The 14710-nt window shown below is 43.8% G+C and overlaps 1 protein-coding gene across 3 annotated transcripts in view; it reads right to left on the bottom strand.

Annotated features, from left to right (window-relative positions):
* ABL1 (ABL proto-oncogene 1, non-receptor tyrosine kinase) overlaps positions 1-14710 on the bottom strand; it is a 135499-nt gene that overhangs the window by 39808 nt on the left and 80981 nt on the right. Inside the window, exon 1 of one of the 3 annotated variants that reach the window (XM_032418187.1) lies at positions 5901-6043. The exons of the other annotated variants lie outside the window; for them this stretch is intronic. Coding sequence (XP_032274078.1) covers positions 5901-5979 — 79 coding nt within the window. The 5' untranslated portion in view covers positions 5980-6043. Of the gene's footprint in view, positions 1-5900; positions 6044-14710 lie in introns of those variants that run through there. 3 annotated transcript variants of the gene reach the window in all.

The following is a 14710-nucleotide window of genomic DNA, read 5'->3' as shown; positions in this document are numbered from 1 at the left end:
TCTATCTATCTATCTATCTATCTATCTATCTATCTATCTATCTATCTGACAGAGAGAGCGAGCACAAGCAGGGGGGAGTGGGAGAGGGAGAAGCAGGCTTCCCGCTGAGCAGGGAGCCCGACGCGGGGCTCGATACCGGGACCCTGGGATCATGACCTGAGCTGAAGGCAGACGCTTAACGACTGAGCCACCCAGGCGCCCCAAGAATTAGGTCTTTAAGGAGAATTTTTCCCCTCTGGGTCTCTTCCTCTGCCCACCTCCAGCCATCCTCCCTCGGTCCCCTGTCCCCCACACCTCTTCTCATCTGTGTTCTCTCTTTCTGGTCTCAGCCTTTCTCTGTCTCCCTCTCCTCCTTAATTCCCATCTGTTTCTCTGTCTCCTTCATCTGTCGGTCTGTCTTTCCTGTCACCACCACCCAACACAGACAGTATAATAAAGTATCTACGGTGTGGGTTAAGAAAGAAGGATCTGAGAGCCAACTTCAGAGAATAACAACTCTCATCATCTGAGGGCAAAGTCAGACTCTCAAATGTCGGTAATTAGCAAGCTATTTTCCCACATGTCTTTGGAACTATAACTTCACCAGGCAAGAAAACAAGATTGCCCATAATGTGCTTTGTGTTCTTTTTTTAACCAGCATAACCTTGGGCCCGGCTGACTATGAGAAGTGACTTAATCTGCCCTCTCTGAGGCTTGAACTCAGGACGTTTGGATTATGAGAATGATGCTCGGTCAGCTGCACTAAGAGGGCAACCTAAGATTGACCATAATTTGGTCATTGTTAAAGCCAGGTATGGGTACAAGGAGTTCAATGGGCTATCTGCTTTTCTTACAGACTTAGAATTTTCCATTAAAAAAAGTAAAAAAAAAAAAAAGATTTATTTTATAAATATTTCAGTGCATTTAATTATGATCCACTATTACACAGGAAAAGTTAAATTCTTCCAATATCCCATTTGATCTTTAGTTCTTGTTGTATATATTTTTTTATTTTATCTTTTCCAGTTTTATTGAGATACGACTGACATAAAACATTGTATAAATTTCAGGTGTACAACATACTGACTCGATACATGTCAATAACGTGAAATGATCAGTTACCACAATGTTAACATCCATCACCACACAGTTGCAAATTTTTTCCTTATGATGACAACTTTTAAGATTTCCTCTCTTAGCAACTTTCAAATATACAATATAGTATTGTTAATACAGTCATCATGTTGTACAACGTTGTTATATATTTTTAAGCTTATCCGTAGACAATTTTTCCCGTTTCTATATCAGTGATTACACTGGCAAAATTATGATGATTTTAGAACAAGGTAATGAGTAGTATGAGGTCTTCAGTTTTCACGTATTTGCAGCTGCAGAAATACTGCCTCTGGAGAGAAAAAGATGCCAATCACGAACCGATGGGATTTCTTCTTCCACAATTAAAACATTCACCATGGGCATAAGAAAGGATCAGAGGGGGGCACGCCTGGCTGGCTCAGTCAGAAGAGCATATATGACTCTTGATCTCAGGGTTGTGAGTTCGAGCCCCATGTTGGGTGTAGAGATTAGGTAAATAAAAACTTAGCAAAAAAAAAAAAAAAAAGAAAAAGAAAAGAGAGAGAGAAAGGATTAGAGAAAGGGAGGATACTTTTCCTTAAAACCAATGACAGGAAGCATTAATTCTATGCATCAAAGCAAACTGGGAAACAAACTGTTTTGTTTTGTTTTTTAAAGATTTTATTTATTTATTTTGAGAGAGAATGAGATAGAGAGCATGAGAGGGGGGAGGGTCAGAGGGAGAAGCAGGCTCCCCGCTGAGCAGGGAGCCCGATGCGGGACTCGATCCCGGGACTCCAGGATCATGACCTGAGCCGAAGGCAGTGGCTTAACCAACTGAGCCACCCAGGCGCCCCAACAAACTGTTTTGTTAACAAGAAAAACTACGGGTAGGTTCAGCTCATTTCTATCATGCCTTCAGCCAATGGAGAAACTGGCAATGCCAGCATTTTAGACTGTTAAGTATTTGTTTAAAGTAACAGCTAACGTGCTATAACATCTTACTCTGTGCTGAACAATTTAAACAAAATCTCTCAAGCAAATCTCCCAACTCGACAAGGTAGGGACTACTACGAGTTGTATTTTGCAAATGAGAACACCAAGGCTCAGAAAGCAACATGCCTCAGCTCAGCAGGCAAGCCCGGCTGGCAACCAGGCCCAGGCCGCTGGCTCTGGAGCCACGTTCCTCACGTGAGACTGGGACTTCTGCAATACCCTTACCATAGAACCATCTGGACTTAGGGACATCTCAAAGGAACTGCATGTCAGTATAAAGACAAATATTTAGCATCTTACTGGTTTCAAAACTTTCACTGGAATCCTCTCCTAGATCCTCAAAACAATCCTCTGAGGTGGGCTGGATAGAGGATGTTTGCTCTTTCTTAGAGGTAAGTAAGGAAGCAGAAAAGCTGAGAGGTCAGACAAAAACTGGGCTCTCCTGACTCCAAATTCAGAAGTCGTTCCAACCAAAGTGAAATGGGGCCCTTCTCCTCCTCTTCTCTAGAAACCTCACAGCGCTGGTGTGAGAATGAAGTGAGGATGTGTATGAAGTGCTTAGTGCCGAGGCCTGTCACATCAGAAATGCTCAACAATTTTAATGTAACCTCAAATGAGAGGACTGGCTGGCTTTCTATTAGGTTCCTGAAAAAGCCTCATATTTTCTTTGTTACTACACAAGGGAAGCATGTGATGACCTCAGAAGAGAGTATTTAGAAAGAGAGCATGAGCTCCTCTGAAGCAGAAGTTCTAACAGCGTATCTGTGTGGCTAGCGCCACATAAAGCATCCACCAGAAAGTTACCTGCTGAAAAGAGGCATTTAAAAGCGGGCCCTTAAAATAAATTTACAAAGTTCAATTAGAGTTCACTTCACAAGACATTGAATTTCGATTCCACACTACAGAACTAGCATATCCACGTACAACAGTCATGCACAATGTATGCAAATACAAACATGAACAAAGAAAACTGGGAAAAAAGCGAATTCAAATGGCTAGTATTCATGTTTTCTTCCACATCTCTAGGGGGAAGAAATAATCAGAAAATTCAATGTTTGAAGTAGACCTAAGGTTGTAAAGCTAAATGTGGTCATAGTGAAAGATGTTGCTATAAACATACATTTTCACAGAGTTGGAACACAAAATTCAAATGCTATAAATACTTATTATATGCGTAGGATATTCCCAGAAGGATACACGAGAAACTCTGAGTGATTGCCTCTGGGTATAGGGAAACTGGATAGGAGACACAATTACTTTTCACAAAATACCCTTTTAGAATTTTTTTAGGATGTAGAACTATTTTAAAATATGTTTAAAATATTCTACCGGTAAAGATAATCATTTTTACTTCTACTGGTAAAGATAATTTTTATCAGCATTAGTTTTCTAGAAAAGAAAGAATACCCTATTTCAGGCATTTGAGTGTTTCTTGAAGATACTATTTTAACATCCAAAGAGAGTGCCAAAGGTCACAGTCACAGTTAGTAAAGCACAGAACAGCTAAAACTGGGCTCTTTAAAACTGGGCTCTTTGGACCCAGACAGCATGGGTTCAAATCCCAACCACCACTTGCTAGCTCTGTGACCTCAGGCAAGTTTCCTAACCTTTTGGTGCCTTAGATTCTTCATCTATGAAGTGGAAATAACCACAGGGCCATCATGAGAAACAAGCACACTAAATCATACAGGATGCCAAAATAGAGCTTGGCATACAGTAAGCATTTAATTATTTCTTTGACAGCTAGGCCTGGGTAGCAAGTAGATGTGTGTTCAAGTTGCGTTTATGGCTGAACCCTCTTTGACAGAATGGAAAACTTGACCATATTCCTTTCTCTCTGTGACCTGAGCTGCCTGAGCCCTGAGTGGGTGTCAATAAACACTGATTGATTGATTTAGGACGTCAGTAAAAACGGAAAGACTGGATTACTTATCCAGATGTTGGCAACTGTTCTTCCCAAGAGACTAATAGCACGTCCAGTCTTCAAGAAACGATCACTGAGGTTTGTTAAATTCTCTCCACTTACAAAACAATAATTCCATTTGTTTTCTCCAATTAAATACACTAGCAAAGTAAGGGAAACTCAGTAAGAAGAGAGAATTCCTATAGTGATTCCTTCCTAGATGCAGCCTTAACCCAAGGCAGTCTGTGTTACCACAGCTGGGTTTTTTTGAGACTCAGTAGGCTACATTATTTCAAGACAGGATGGAATGAGACATTTAGGATTAGATAACCCCCCAAACCCCAATAATTAAAGCAGCCAGGTACACACTATATCTCTAGTTTATGCCAAGAAAACAAAACAGTATCACAGCTCTGCTGTGACCTAAACTTTCCTCCAACTCTGCAGCTCAAAAGTCTGTTCTTCTACTCCACGGAAGGCGTCCATCTGCAAAATGGAGATGATAATGCCTAACATTAACTGGATACAGATGTAAGTGAGAATGTGTTCAGAATTTTGAGCAACTTGGAAAATAAGCGATGGATTAACTGAAGATTATTTTGGCTGCTTCAGATGCCAACTTTTGGGGACAAATAAACCATCTCCTCCCTCCAAATGCCGGATTTTGTGAGCCTGCTCCAAGGTCGAAAATCCCGAACAGGGAAGGGGATTGATGGATGTATACATACTGTGGCAGCAAGGGCAAACAGGTTTCACCTACCACACTGGTGCTTAAGGTTTAAGCTGCTTATGTGACTTCAGGCAGACCCTCAAGTCAAAAAGAAAAAAAAAAAAAGGTGCCCGGTGAGGGTTGTGGGGTGTTAAAAAAAAAAAAAAAAAAGTTGTAAGGAAGAGAGATTAGACCACTTATGAGGCCTTCCTTTATTTTTCCTTCATTTTAAAAAGTAAAACATTACAACTTCATGGCACTATAGCAAAAATCATACTTGTTCTAAAATGAGATTTACATTTCTATTCCTATTTTAAGTCCTAAGTGAAAACGACCGAGAAATGAATGCCAGCAGGATTACGTCCGGGATGACCAGTCCCTAAGTCAGATCGATTTCCTCCACTCGAAGCTACAAAATGACGACCACGCACCATCCCAGTTCACTTTTTTTCCGTTGTTACTGGCACAGAAAAGGAAAGACAACAGGAAAGAAGAACACGGGGGTGAGAGAAGGAAAGTAGAATGGAAAGAAGGCAAAAGTAAGATGCTCCTGGCTCTGCGCTTTATGGAGCGAACCTAACATGAGGCTTCCCCCTCCCCCGCCAAGTACTCTGAACTCATTCACAATGCCTTCCTAAAATCTGTAATTTCGCTTCCCCCAACCCCGAAAAGGGAGAATTCCTAAGACCTCTTCGTGGTCTGCATATAACACTGGTTGGGGGTTGTGAGCGTGGGGTGTGGGGTAGAAAGATCGCTTGAATTCTGTATCCATAAATGGTAGAGCCGTGTTCCTTTGTACACGATCCTTAATGAAAATCACATGTTTCACAAACACGGGTCGACCTTTTTGACACATAATTCCCAATTAACGGTAGAAATTCCACAACGTGGGCTCACAAGGCCGTTCGGGCCTGTAGAGTTCGCTTTCTCAAACTTTCTCGGGGAGAGCCCCGCGGCTGGGGGCCCGGCGACACCGCCATCCCGGCGTGGGCTCTCCCGGGGTTAGGGCGCGGGGACCGGAGCCCCGCACCCTCCCGCTCGGCCCCGCAGCGCCCAGGCGTGGTCGCAGGAAAGACCGAGGAAGAGCCAGAGAGGGAGGGGGAGAAAGGGAAGGGGAAGGGAGGGCCAGGGAGGGCAGGGAGGGAGAGGAGGGAGCGCGCGCGGGCGGGCGCGGCCCGGGAAGGCCCGGCCCGCCGCCCCGCGGCCGCCCTGATCCGCTCGGCGCCGGCCGGCGCTTACCTTCCAGGTAACAGCTGGAGGACGAGGAGAGCCCCTTCTTGGACTTGCAGCCCACCAACTTCAAGCAAATCTCCAACATTTTCGCGTGCCGGCGGCCTCGGGGCCGGCACCCCTCCCCCGCGCTCGCTGCACCGCGCGCTCAGGCCCGGCACGCCCCGCTGGCCCCGCGCGCCCTCCCGCGCCCCGGCGGCACCGCCACGCCGCCTCGCCGCCGCCCCGCGCGCGCGCCCATGGCCGCGGCTGCGTCTCCGTCTCCGCTCCGGACGCGCCTGTTAACAAAGGGCCCCAAGCCCGGCCCGCGAGGCCCGCCCCCGCCACTGCCGCCGCCGCCTTAACCCTCTCGGCGCCGCGCCGGCCGACCGGCCGGCCCCACTCTTCCCGGCGATCGCCAGGCCCAGCCTGGCCGTGGCCCTCTGCCGCGGTCCAAAACCAACCCCGGGGCCGGCTTCTAAGTCAACAGGGGGTCTGTTTTTAGGTGCAGCATCGAGTGGTTCTCAACGTTGGAAAGTCCTAAAGTCCCAAGAAAGACACCGGCTACTCGGGCTGCCGGGAGCGCAGGCCTGCTCAGCACCACCTTTGGAACCTCGAGCATCTCTGTGGCGAGATGCCCCCCAACCTGCGCCGCTAAAAGCCGAACAACGCCGGTGCGCGGGGCTCTGGCAAACCCTGGGTCCCCAAAATGTTGGTGAATAATGCAAATTCCACTGCAGTTACCAATACTGGTCTCATTTATGTTCACTGAGTTTACGGTGATTAAGGCTAACTCAGTGGGTGTATAAAGAATGAGTAATCTGAGAGCTAGAACCCACACGACAACCTCACAGGTATGCAAGACATTTGTCAAATCATACATTCATACTAGGAGGTGGCTGGAAACGGAAGAGAGGTAAGTTCGAATTCAAACATAATTTCTGATTATATGTAAAGGGAATTCAGCTTCCACAACAAGAACCCATGTCATAGAGGCAGGGCCTGTGCCTTCTTTTCTTTCTTTTTCTTTTTTTTTTTTTAAGATTTTTATTTATTTGACGGAGAGAGACACAGTGAGAGAGGGAACACAAGCCGGGGGTGGGGGAGTGGGAGAGGGAGAAGCAGGCTTCCCGCGGAGCAGGGAGCCCGATGTGGGGCTCGATCCCAGGACCCTGCGATCATGACCTGAGCCGAAGGCAGACGCCAAACGACTGAGCCACCCAGGCGCCCCCCGTGCCTTATTTTCTTCAACGGGGAACTTTTTTCCTTGTTTGGTAAGTGCCAGGGGTACTATTATTTAAAACCGATTTCATTGCTCTATAGAGCCGAAATCTTTAGAACTCTGGTTAGGACTGATAATCTACGTTATTATAACATAAAATAACAATAATCACAATAGTGTATTACTTGGCATAAGGCCAGAAGTCTAGATCGGTGGGAAATAACAGGGAACCCAATCATACCAAATCATTTAATAAAAATCAGATATATTTCAATAACAATAAGAAAAGGCATTTATTTTATTTAATCAATATTTATTTAATTGTCAGATAACTGCAACACAGAAAAATTAATGTAGCTCACATCTTAGAACACATGAATAATGAGGGAGGATATTTACTGAGACCTTACTGTGTGTCAGACATTTATGAGAAACATGGTCCATTCACTACAACATTGCATTTGCACGATGATCCTGTGAGGAAAAGAGAATCATTATCCCAATTCTTCAGGTAAAAACCTGATGGTTGGAGAAGTCAAGCACCCTGCCCAAGGCACCATAGTTGGAAACCAACCCTGCTTTGCCCAGTTCCAAGGATCAGGCTCCTGACCAGTAGATGACACAGCCCCCTCCCATCAACAATAAATTCCAAGTAGATTAAAACCTTGGATTTCTTTATCTTTGGTTAAATAGCTAACATCATATATTTCAGAGGAAGTGCTGGTTAAGAGACTCTGGCTACGAGTGGTCAACCCCAGAAGGCAAAGCTGGACTCATTTGTTATACTTTCCAGCCTATCCTGTAACAACAAAAATGTGGGTATCTTGGGGTGCCTGGGTGGCTCAGTCGTTAAGTGTCTGCCTTCGGCTCAGGTCACGATCCCAGTGTCCTGGGATCGAGCCCCACATTGCGCTCCCTGCTTGGCAGGAGGCCTGCTTCTCCTTCTCCCACTCCCCCTGCTTGTGTTCCGTCTCTCGCTGTGTCTCTCTCTGTCAAATAAATAAAAAAATCTTAAAAAAAAACCCAAATCTGGGTATCTTGGAATGGCTAAGTAACAAGATCTTCATGTAGGTCTGCCAAATATAGCACATAAAAATTCACAATCGGACTGGATGTGACTAGTGTGTATCACAGGGGTTCTCAGCCAGGGCATCATTTTGTCCTTCCAAATTCTGATCAATGTACAAAATGTGTCTGTCCTGCAAATGAGTGGACCTATGTATGGTTCATGCTGTGGTACCAGCTCAGGGCTCATGAGCACCTAAGAAAGCACAGTCCAGGAACTAAGTACGCAGTTCCCACCACCTGGAGACACAAGTGATGTGCACTAACTGTGGATGCTATCTAGGTTCTCAAGGCACTGTCATTCTGCTAGAGAGCCCGCAGGTAGTGACTGCTGACTTGTTTTGTGTTGTCTTAAAACTTTCAAACTCCCAGGTGTAAAGCCAAAAATAAAAATCAAGGGTGCCACTAGCACAAACTGAAAAATACAGTATCTGTTTTGGTGCCATTCTGGAAAGTTCAAGGGCTTTGGACCAAACTATAATAAAGTCTGTCATTGATACAGCACTTCAGATTTAAAAAGCTATAGCCAGGGGCACCTGGGTGGCTCAGTCGTTAGGCGTCTGCCTTTGGCTTGGGTCGTGATCCCAGGTCCTGGGATCGAGCCCCGCATCGGGCTCCCTGCTCGGCGGGAAGCCTGCTTCTCCCTCTCCCACTCCCCCTGCTTGTGTTCCCTCTCTCACTGTGTCCCTCTCTGTCAAATAAATAAATAATATCTTAAAAAAAAAAGCTATGTCCAAATTGGCGGTTTAATGCCAAGAATTATATATTAATAGGCATTTTTGTGATTCTAACCATATCCTTGAATACTATCGGTTAATATAGGCCCAGATATTTGTTTGCATGTCCTGTACTTTATATTGGATGTAAATTTATTTTAAAAAGCTAATGACTATTACTAATATTCTCTTCTTGAGTCTACAATGACCTTATCCTCTTAAGTCCTCTTAAAATGAGTAATACTTATAAACTATGTCCAAATCTTTTAAATTTTAGTTATAAAACCATGCAGCAACAGGTCTGGCAAAACACTCTGAATTAGCAACAACGAATATTGAAAATTTTGCTTAACTGTACACTACCATATCAAACTGGACTATTCTTTCCTGATCCAGCTTTTGATAGTTTCAAAACTCATTTGCAAGATACAAAAAGCATTGTTACAAGCAAATGAAAGAGAGCCTCTATCTTCTTCCTAGAATGAAAAAAGGCCCAAGAAAGCTTCCCGTTAAGCAACCTTAAACCCACAGGCATTAACTTAAGCAAAGAAATGAAAGACTGTGAACTAACTTGTTTGTTCAATTGCATTCAGTTGGGGAAAGAAACAGACGTTTAATATGCGCCTGATAAGTGCCAGACACAAGGGTCACAACAATTCCATTTCACAGGTAAGGAAACTTGAAGGGGCCAGGAGAGGGTTCTGTCCAAGGTCGCACATCCTGGAAGTAGTACGGTCCCAAACCCCTGACCTTTCCAAAATGGCACATAATTTTCAATTAAAGTGGAAGGATAGTATGAGCAAAGCTAGAGGATGAAATAAAAATCATTAACTGTTAGGTTTTTTTTTTAAGATTTTATTTATTTATTTGACAGAGAGACAGTGAGAGAGGGAACACACAAGCAGGGGGAGTGGGAGAGGGAGAAGCAGGCCTCCCACCGAGCAGGGAGCCCGATGTGGGGTTCGATCCCAGGACGCTGAGATCATGACCCGAGCCAAAGACAGTTGCTTAACCGACTGAGCCACCCAGGCGCCTCTAGAAAAAATGTTTTAAAAGAAAACAATTCAGAGAATTAGAACTATTTTAAAATATTTTAAAATGTAGGGGCACCTGGGTGGCTCAGTCGTTAAGCGTCTGCCTTCGGCTCAGGTCATGATCCCAGGGTCCTGGGATCGAGCCCCACATCAGGCTCCCTGCTCCGCGGGAAGTCCACTTCTCCCTCTCCCACTCCCCCTGCTTGTGTTCCTGCTCTCGCTATCTCTCTCTATCAAATAAATAAATAAAATCTTTAAAAAAAATAAATAAATAAAATAAAATAAAATATTTTAAAATGTAGTAAGAATATTAGGAAAGAAAGAATTCAGGTCCTTAATTAAAGTATGTGATCTGAGCTGTGTTTCTGAAAGTATAGTCCATGGACTTTTTTTTTTTTTTTTTTTTAGAGCGGGCGAGCGCACGCCCAAGCAGGGCAAGGGGCAGAGGGAGAGAGAGAATCTCAAGCAGGCTCCATGCCCAGCACGGAGCCGGAGATGGGGCTTGATCTCACAGGTGCCCCTACGGACAACCTATTTTGAATCACCTGGGACACTTGCTTAAAAGGCAGACTCTTGGGGGTGCCTGGGTGGCTTAGTTGGTTAAGTGTCTGACTCTTGGTTTTAGCTCAGTCATGATCTCAGGGTCATGGGATTGAGCCCCGCTGCAGGCTCCCCACTGGGCGGAGCCTGCTTGAGATTTTCTCCCTCTCCCTTCCCCTCTGCCCCTCCCCTTCCTCACGCGCGCTCTCTCTAAAATAAACAAATCTTTACCCCTAAATAAATAAATAAATAAATAAATAAAATGCAGGCTCTTGGTCTCCATTCTAGTCCTTTAGAATCAGAATACATGGAATGGGCTACATCTTAACATTCCCCAAATGATTTGTGTGCATACTTAAGGTTGAAAACCACTACGTTTTAGAATAGAGAAGAGCTGTTTCTTGTTTTCACCAGGAATTGGACAAACAGGAATGGGTATTTCTAAAATTTTTTCCTTTGAAGGCAATTTTTTGTTTATTTTTATATATATTTTTTAAAGATTTTATTTATTTGAGAGAGAGTGAGTGAGCATGAGCTGGGGAGGGGCAGAGGGAGAGGGAGAAGCAGACTCCCCAATGAGCAGGGAGCCCCACACCGGCTTGATCCCAGGACTCTGGGATCATGACCTGAGCCGAAGGCTTAACCGAATGAGCCATCCTGGCGCACCCCTGAAGGCAATTTTTTTAAATCTAGGAAATGTGTAACTCTAGAACAAGTTATCAGAAGAGGACCCTTCTTTTAAGATTTTAGGCTAAAGACAATTTTTTTTTAAAGTTTGGAGTTCAGTCCTATTTAAAAAGGGGGGCTGACGTGGGTCAAGGGAAGGAGGCAGGAGGCCTGACATGGGGCCTGGTTTGGGACCCCCCAGGACCAAATGATGCCAAATGTGACTGACCCCTCCACTGTTTCCAGCCCAGCCAATAACTTGGGGGGTGGGGGAGCGTGTGGAGAGCAAAGATCTTGAGGCATGTGCATGCTATTTCATATGCACCTGCCAAAAAGCCCACTTGCTCTGACTCTGCAAACACTTTCCATTGACAGCCTGCTGGGTTCTCTAGCTCTCCGTGTCCAGTGTGTGTCCGACTGAAGGAAAATGCAGCTCAGAAGACCAAAGCAGTCACATCCATTTTGGCCACTGTATAAGGACACACAGGCATCTCTTTGTCTTGTAAGTTTTCTGGGAGATTGTACGACCTGGGGGTTGAGTGTCACAAAGGCCTGCTGACTCTGGACTGGGGGAGGCAACGCAACGGAGGCTGAATGAGCTACATCACGCAGCCTAGCTCTGAATTGCACCTCTGCCGTCCACTGTGGTGGCCTGGGCAAGTGACTTCACCTCCCAGAGCCTCCACTGTCTCAACTGTAACACTGGGGGAGAGGAGCTATCTCACAGGGTTATGAAGATTAGAAACAATGTATGGAAGGGGCTCCATAAACAGTAGCTATTGTTATTTCCAAAAGAGCCCTCTTACCAGATCAGATGATGGTCTGTGTTCCTGCCTAAGTCTTACTGGGACTAAGTCAAGAGCTAAAATTAACAAATGTGATATGTGAAAATGATTCCAGCAAGCACAGTCTGAGGGAGTGAAAGTAGTCTAGAGGTTTTCCAAGGGACAAGGAAGCCATTTATTTTATTAGGGGAAAGAAACTAGCTATGGAGTAGGAGTAGCAACTACGATTGAAATGTCACGGAGTCCTACCTTTCATCCTAAAGCCAGGGATTGCAACCACAGCTTTGTGGTGAATCACAAACTCCACACCCCACACCTTTAATGGGTGCCTATTTCAGGCCCAGGACTTGATGAGCTAACTGCACACAGGACTGTCTTTCCAGGTAACACTGATTGTTTTGTTAGTTCCCTTGGTATTTCCAGAGCCACAATTCTCAATTGGAGGCCAAATCTGAACTTAGAGTAAATCTACTTTCTAGGAAATCTCATTATAGTAAGACTCTACTACATTTTAATAATTAACAAGTCAAATAGAACTATTAAACAGTAATTTTTCTCAAAGAGGAAACTAATTTATTATTGGTATGCCCATTTTATTTTTTATTACTTTTAATTTTTGTATTATACACAAGGTTAAAATCAAATAGTACTAAAGTTTTGTAATAAATACAGCAATCCCCTGACTCCATCCCCCAGTCTGCTGCCCCAGAGGCAGGCAGCCTCCTTCAGATTTCTAATTAATGTCCTCATATTGTTGTTTCTGGATTCATCAGCTTTCCACATTATATATTAACTTATTATAGTAGTATCCCAACCTCCCTAAACAGTAAAATCACAATTTTTGGTTAAGTCAATAGTCAGTGTTTACATTACTGTGATTATATATTGTTCACTGTTCCATCAATAATATACTACGAATGTTTCCTTTATTTATCTTAGAGATATTAATTGCCTTGATTTCTTTCATTTGGTTAATCTTCTACAGATCTATTACTATTACTCCCAAATATTTCAAAGATCTGTCAAACACCTAGTAGTATTTTTTCCAAATACTAAAACCCTTAAAATATTCTCAGTTCTATTTATTTTTATTTTTTAAAAGATTTTATTTATTCATTTTTTGAGAGAGAGCGTGCGAGTGGGGGAGAAGCAGAGGAAGAGAGACAAGCAGACTATGCGCTGAGCGTGGAGCTCAACGCGGGGTTCGATCCTATGACTCCGAGATCATGACCTGAGCTGAAACCAACAGTGGTATGCTCAACCAACTGAGCCACCCAGGTGCCCCCTCAGTTCTGTTTACTGACTTCCATCCTCATTTTGCTGTAATACATTGTCCAGTGGCTTCCTGGAAAAAAAGTGCGGGGAGGGTACATTCCAAACCTACTCTGACAGTTTGGATGGGTACAGAATTCTAGGTTAAAATTAATTTTTCCCACTTAATTTTGAAGATGTTTTTCCACTAGTTTCTAGTTTCCAGTATTGTTTAGAAATGCAATTCCACTCTGATTCTTGATCTTTTATATAATAACCTGTTTTTCTTTTTGGACGCTCTGGAGTATCTTCTAATACTCCTGGTGTTCTGAAATTTCACAATGATACAACTAGGAGTGAGTCTTTTATAATGCTGGCACCTCAGGAGCTAATCCAATTAGAAGATGTTAAGTCATTTAGCTCTGGAGAACACCCACTCTGAGGTTTTCCCTGATACTATCTCCTAAATTCTCCTCCATTTTCTTTTGGCTTTCTCCTTCTAGAATTCCTATCAGATGGATACCGAACCTCTGGGACTGAGCTTCTAATTTTCTTATCTGTTCTCTCTCATTGTCTATGTCTTTTCTTTATGTACTGTTTCCTGCAATAGGCTGCATTCTAAGTCTTCTGTGGAATTTTAACTTTTGGCTATAATGTTCTCAATATTAAAGAGCTTGTTATTATTCTGATATTCTCATTATTTTATTATTGTGATTATTTTTATTAACACTGTTGCTTGATGTTTGCAATATGTCTCCCTAAGGACAGCAAAGACTCTTCTGGACTCTTCTTCTGTTTCCTGCATTGTCTTTATTTCAACCAAGTTCCTTTTTTCTGTGAATGTTTTACCTTTTATCTGTTAGAGACTCTTCTAAATAAATGAGGAACTAAAACGTATGCGGGGAGGAGCACAACTGGTGGGCTTCAGTGAAGGAAAGTGGTAAGCTCACTTTTCCTTCAAGAGAATCCCCAAATGTTGGTATCTGTAGGGCTTTTTCTAGGGCTGTTCAATTTTGGTTTTGTTTTTTTTTTCCCAGAAAAAAAATTTTCCATCTCTCTGTTAGGGCCCTAGCTGGCATTTATTAGAAGAGGGCCTAGAATCTCGCTATTTAGTATGCAGACTTAAAAAAAAAAAAAAAATCTGCTCAGGGTGCCTGGCTGGCTCAACAGGTAGAGCATGCGACTCTTGATCTTGGGGTTGTGAGTTCAAGCCCCATGTTGAGCATAGAGCTTACTTTAAAAAAGAACTGGGGGGCACCTCGGTGGCTCAGTTGGTTAAGCAACTGCCTTCGGCTCAGGACATGATCCTGGAGTCCCGGGATGAGTCCGGCATCCCGCTCCCTGCTCAGCAGGGAGTCCACTTCTCCCTCTGACCCTCTCCCTCTCACGCTTTCTCTCTCTCAAATAAATAAATAAATAATCTTTAAAAAAAATAAAAATAAAAAATTGGGGGCGCCTGGGTGGCTCAGTTGTTTAAGCGTCTGCCTTCGGCTCAGGTCATGATCTCAGGGTCCTAGGATCAAGCCCCACATCAGGCTTCCTGCTCAGCAAGGAGTCTGCT

This window comes from Phoca vitulina, unplaced genomic scaffold (assembly GCF_004348235.1).
Source record: "Phoca vitulina isolate PV1807 unplaced genomic scaffold, GSC_HSeal_1.0 scaffold21, whole genome shotgun sequence".
Lineage (NCBI taxonomy): Eukaryota > Metazoa > Chordata > Mammalia > Carnivora > Phocidae > Phoca > Phoca vitulina.
Note: the sequence above shows the minus strand (reverse complement) of the source record. Positions and strands in the feature narration are given on the sequence as shown.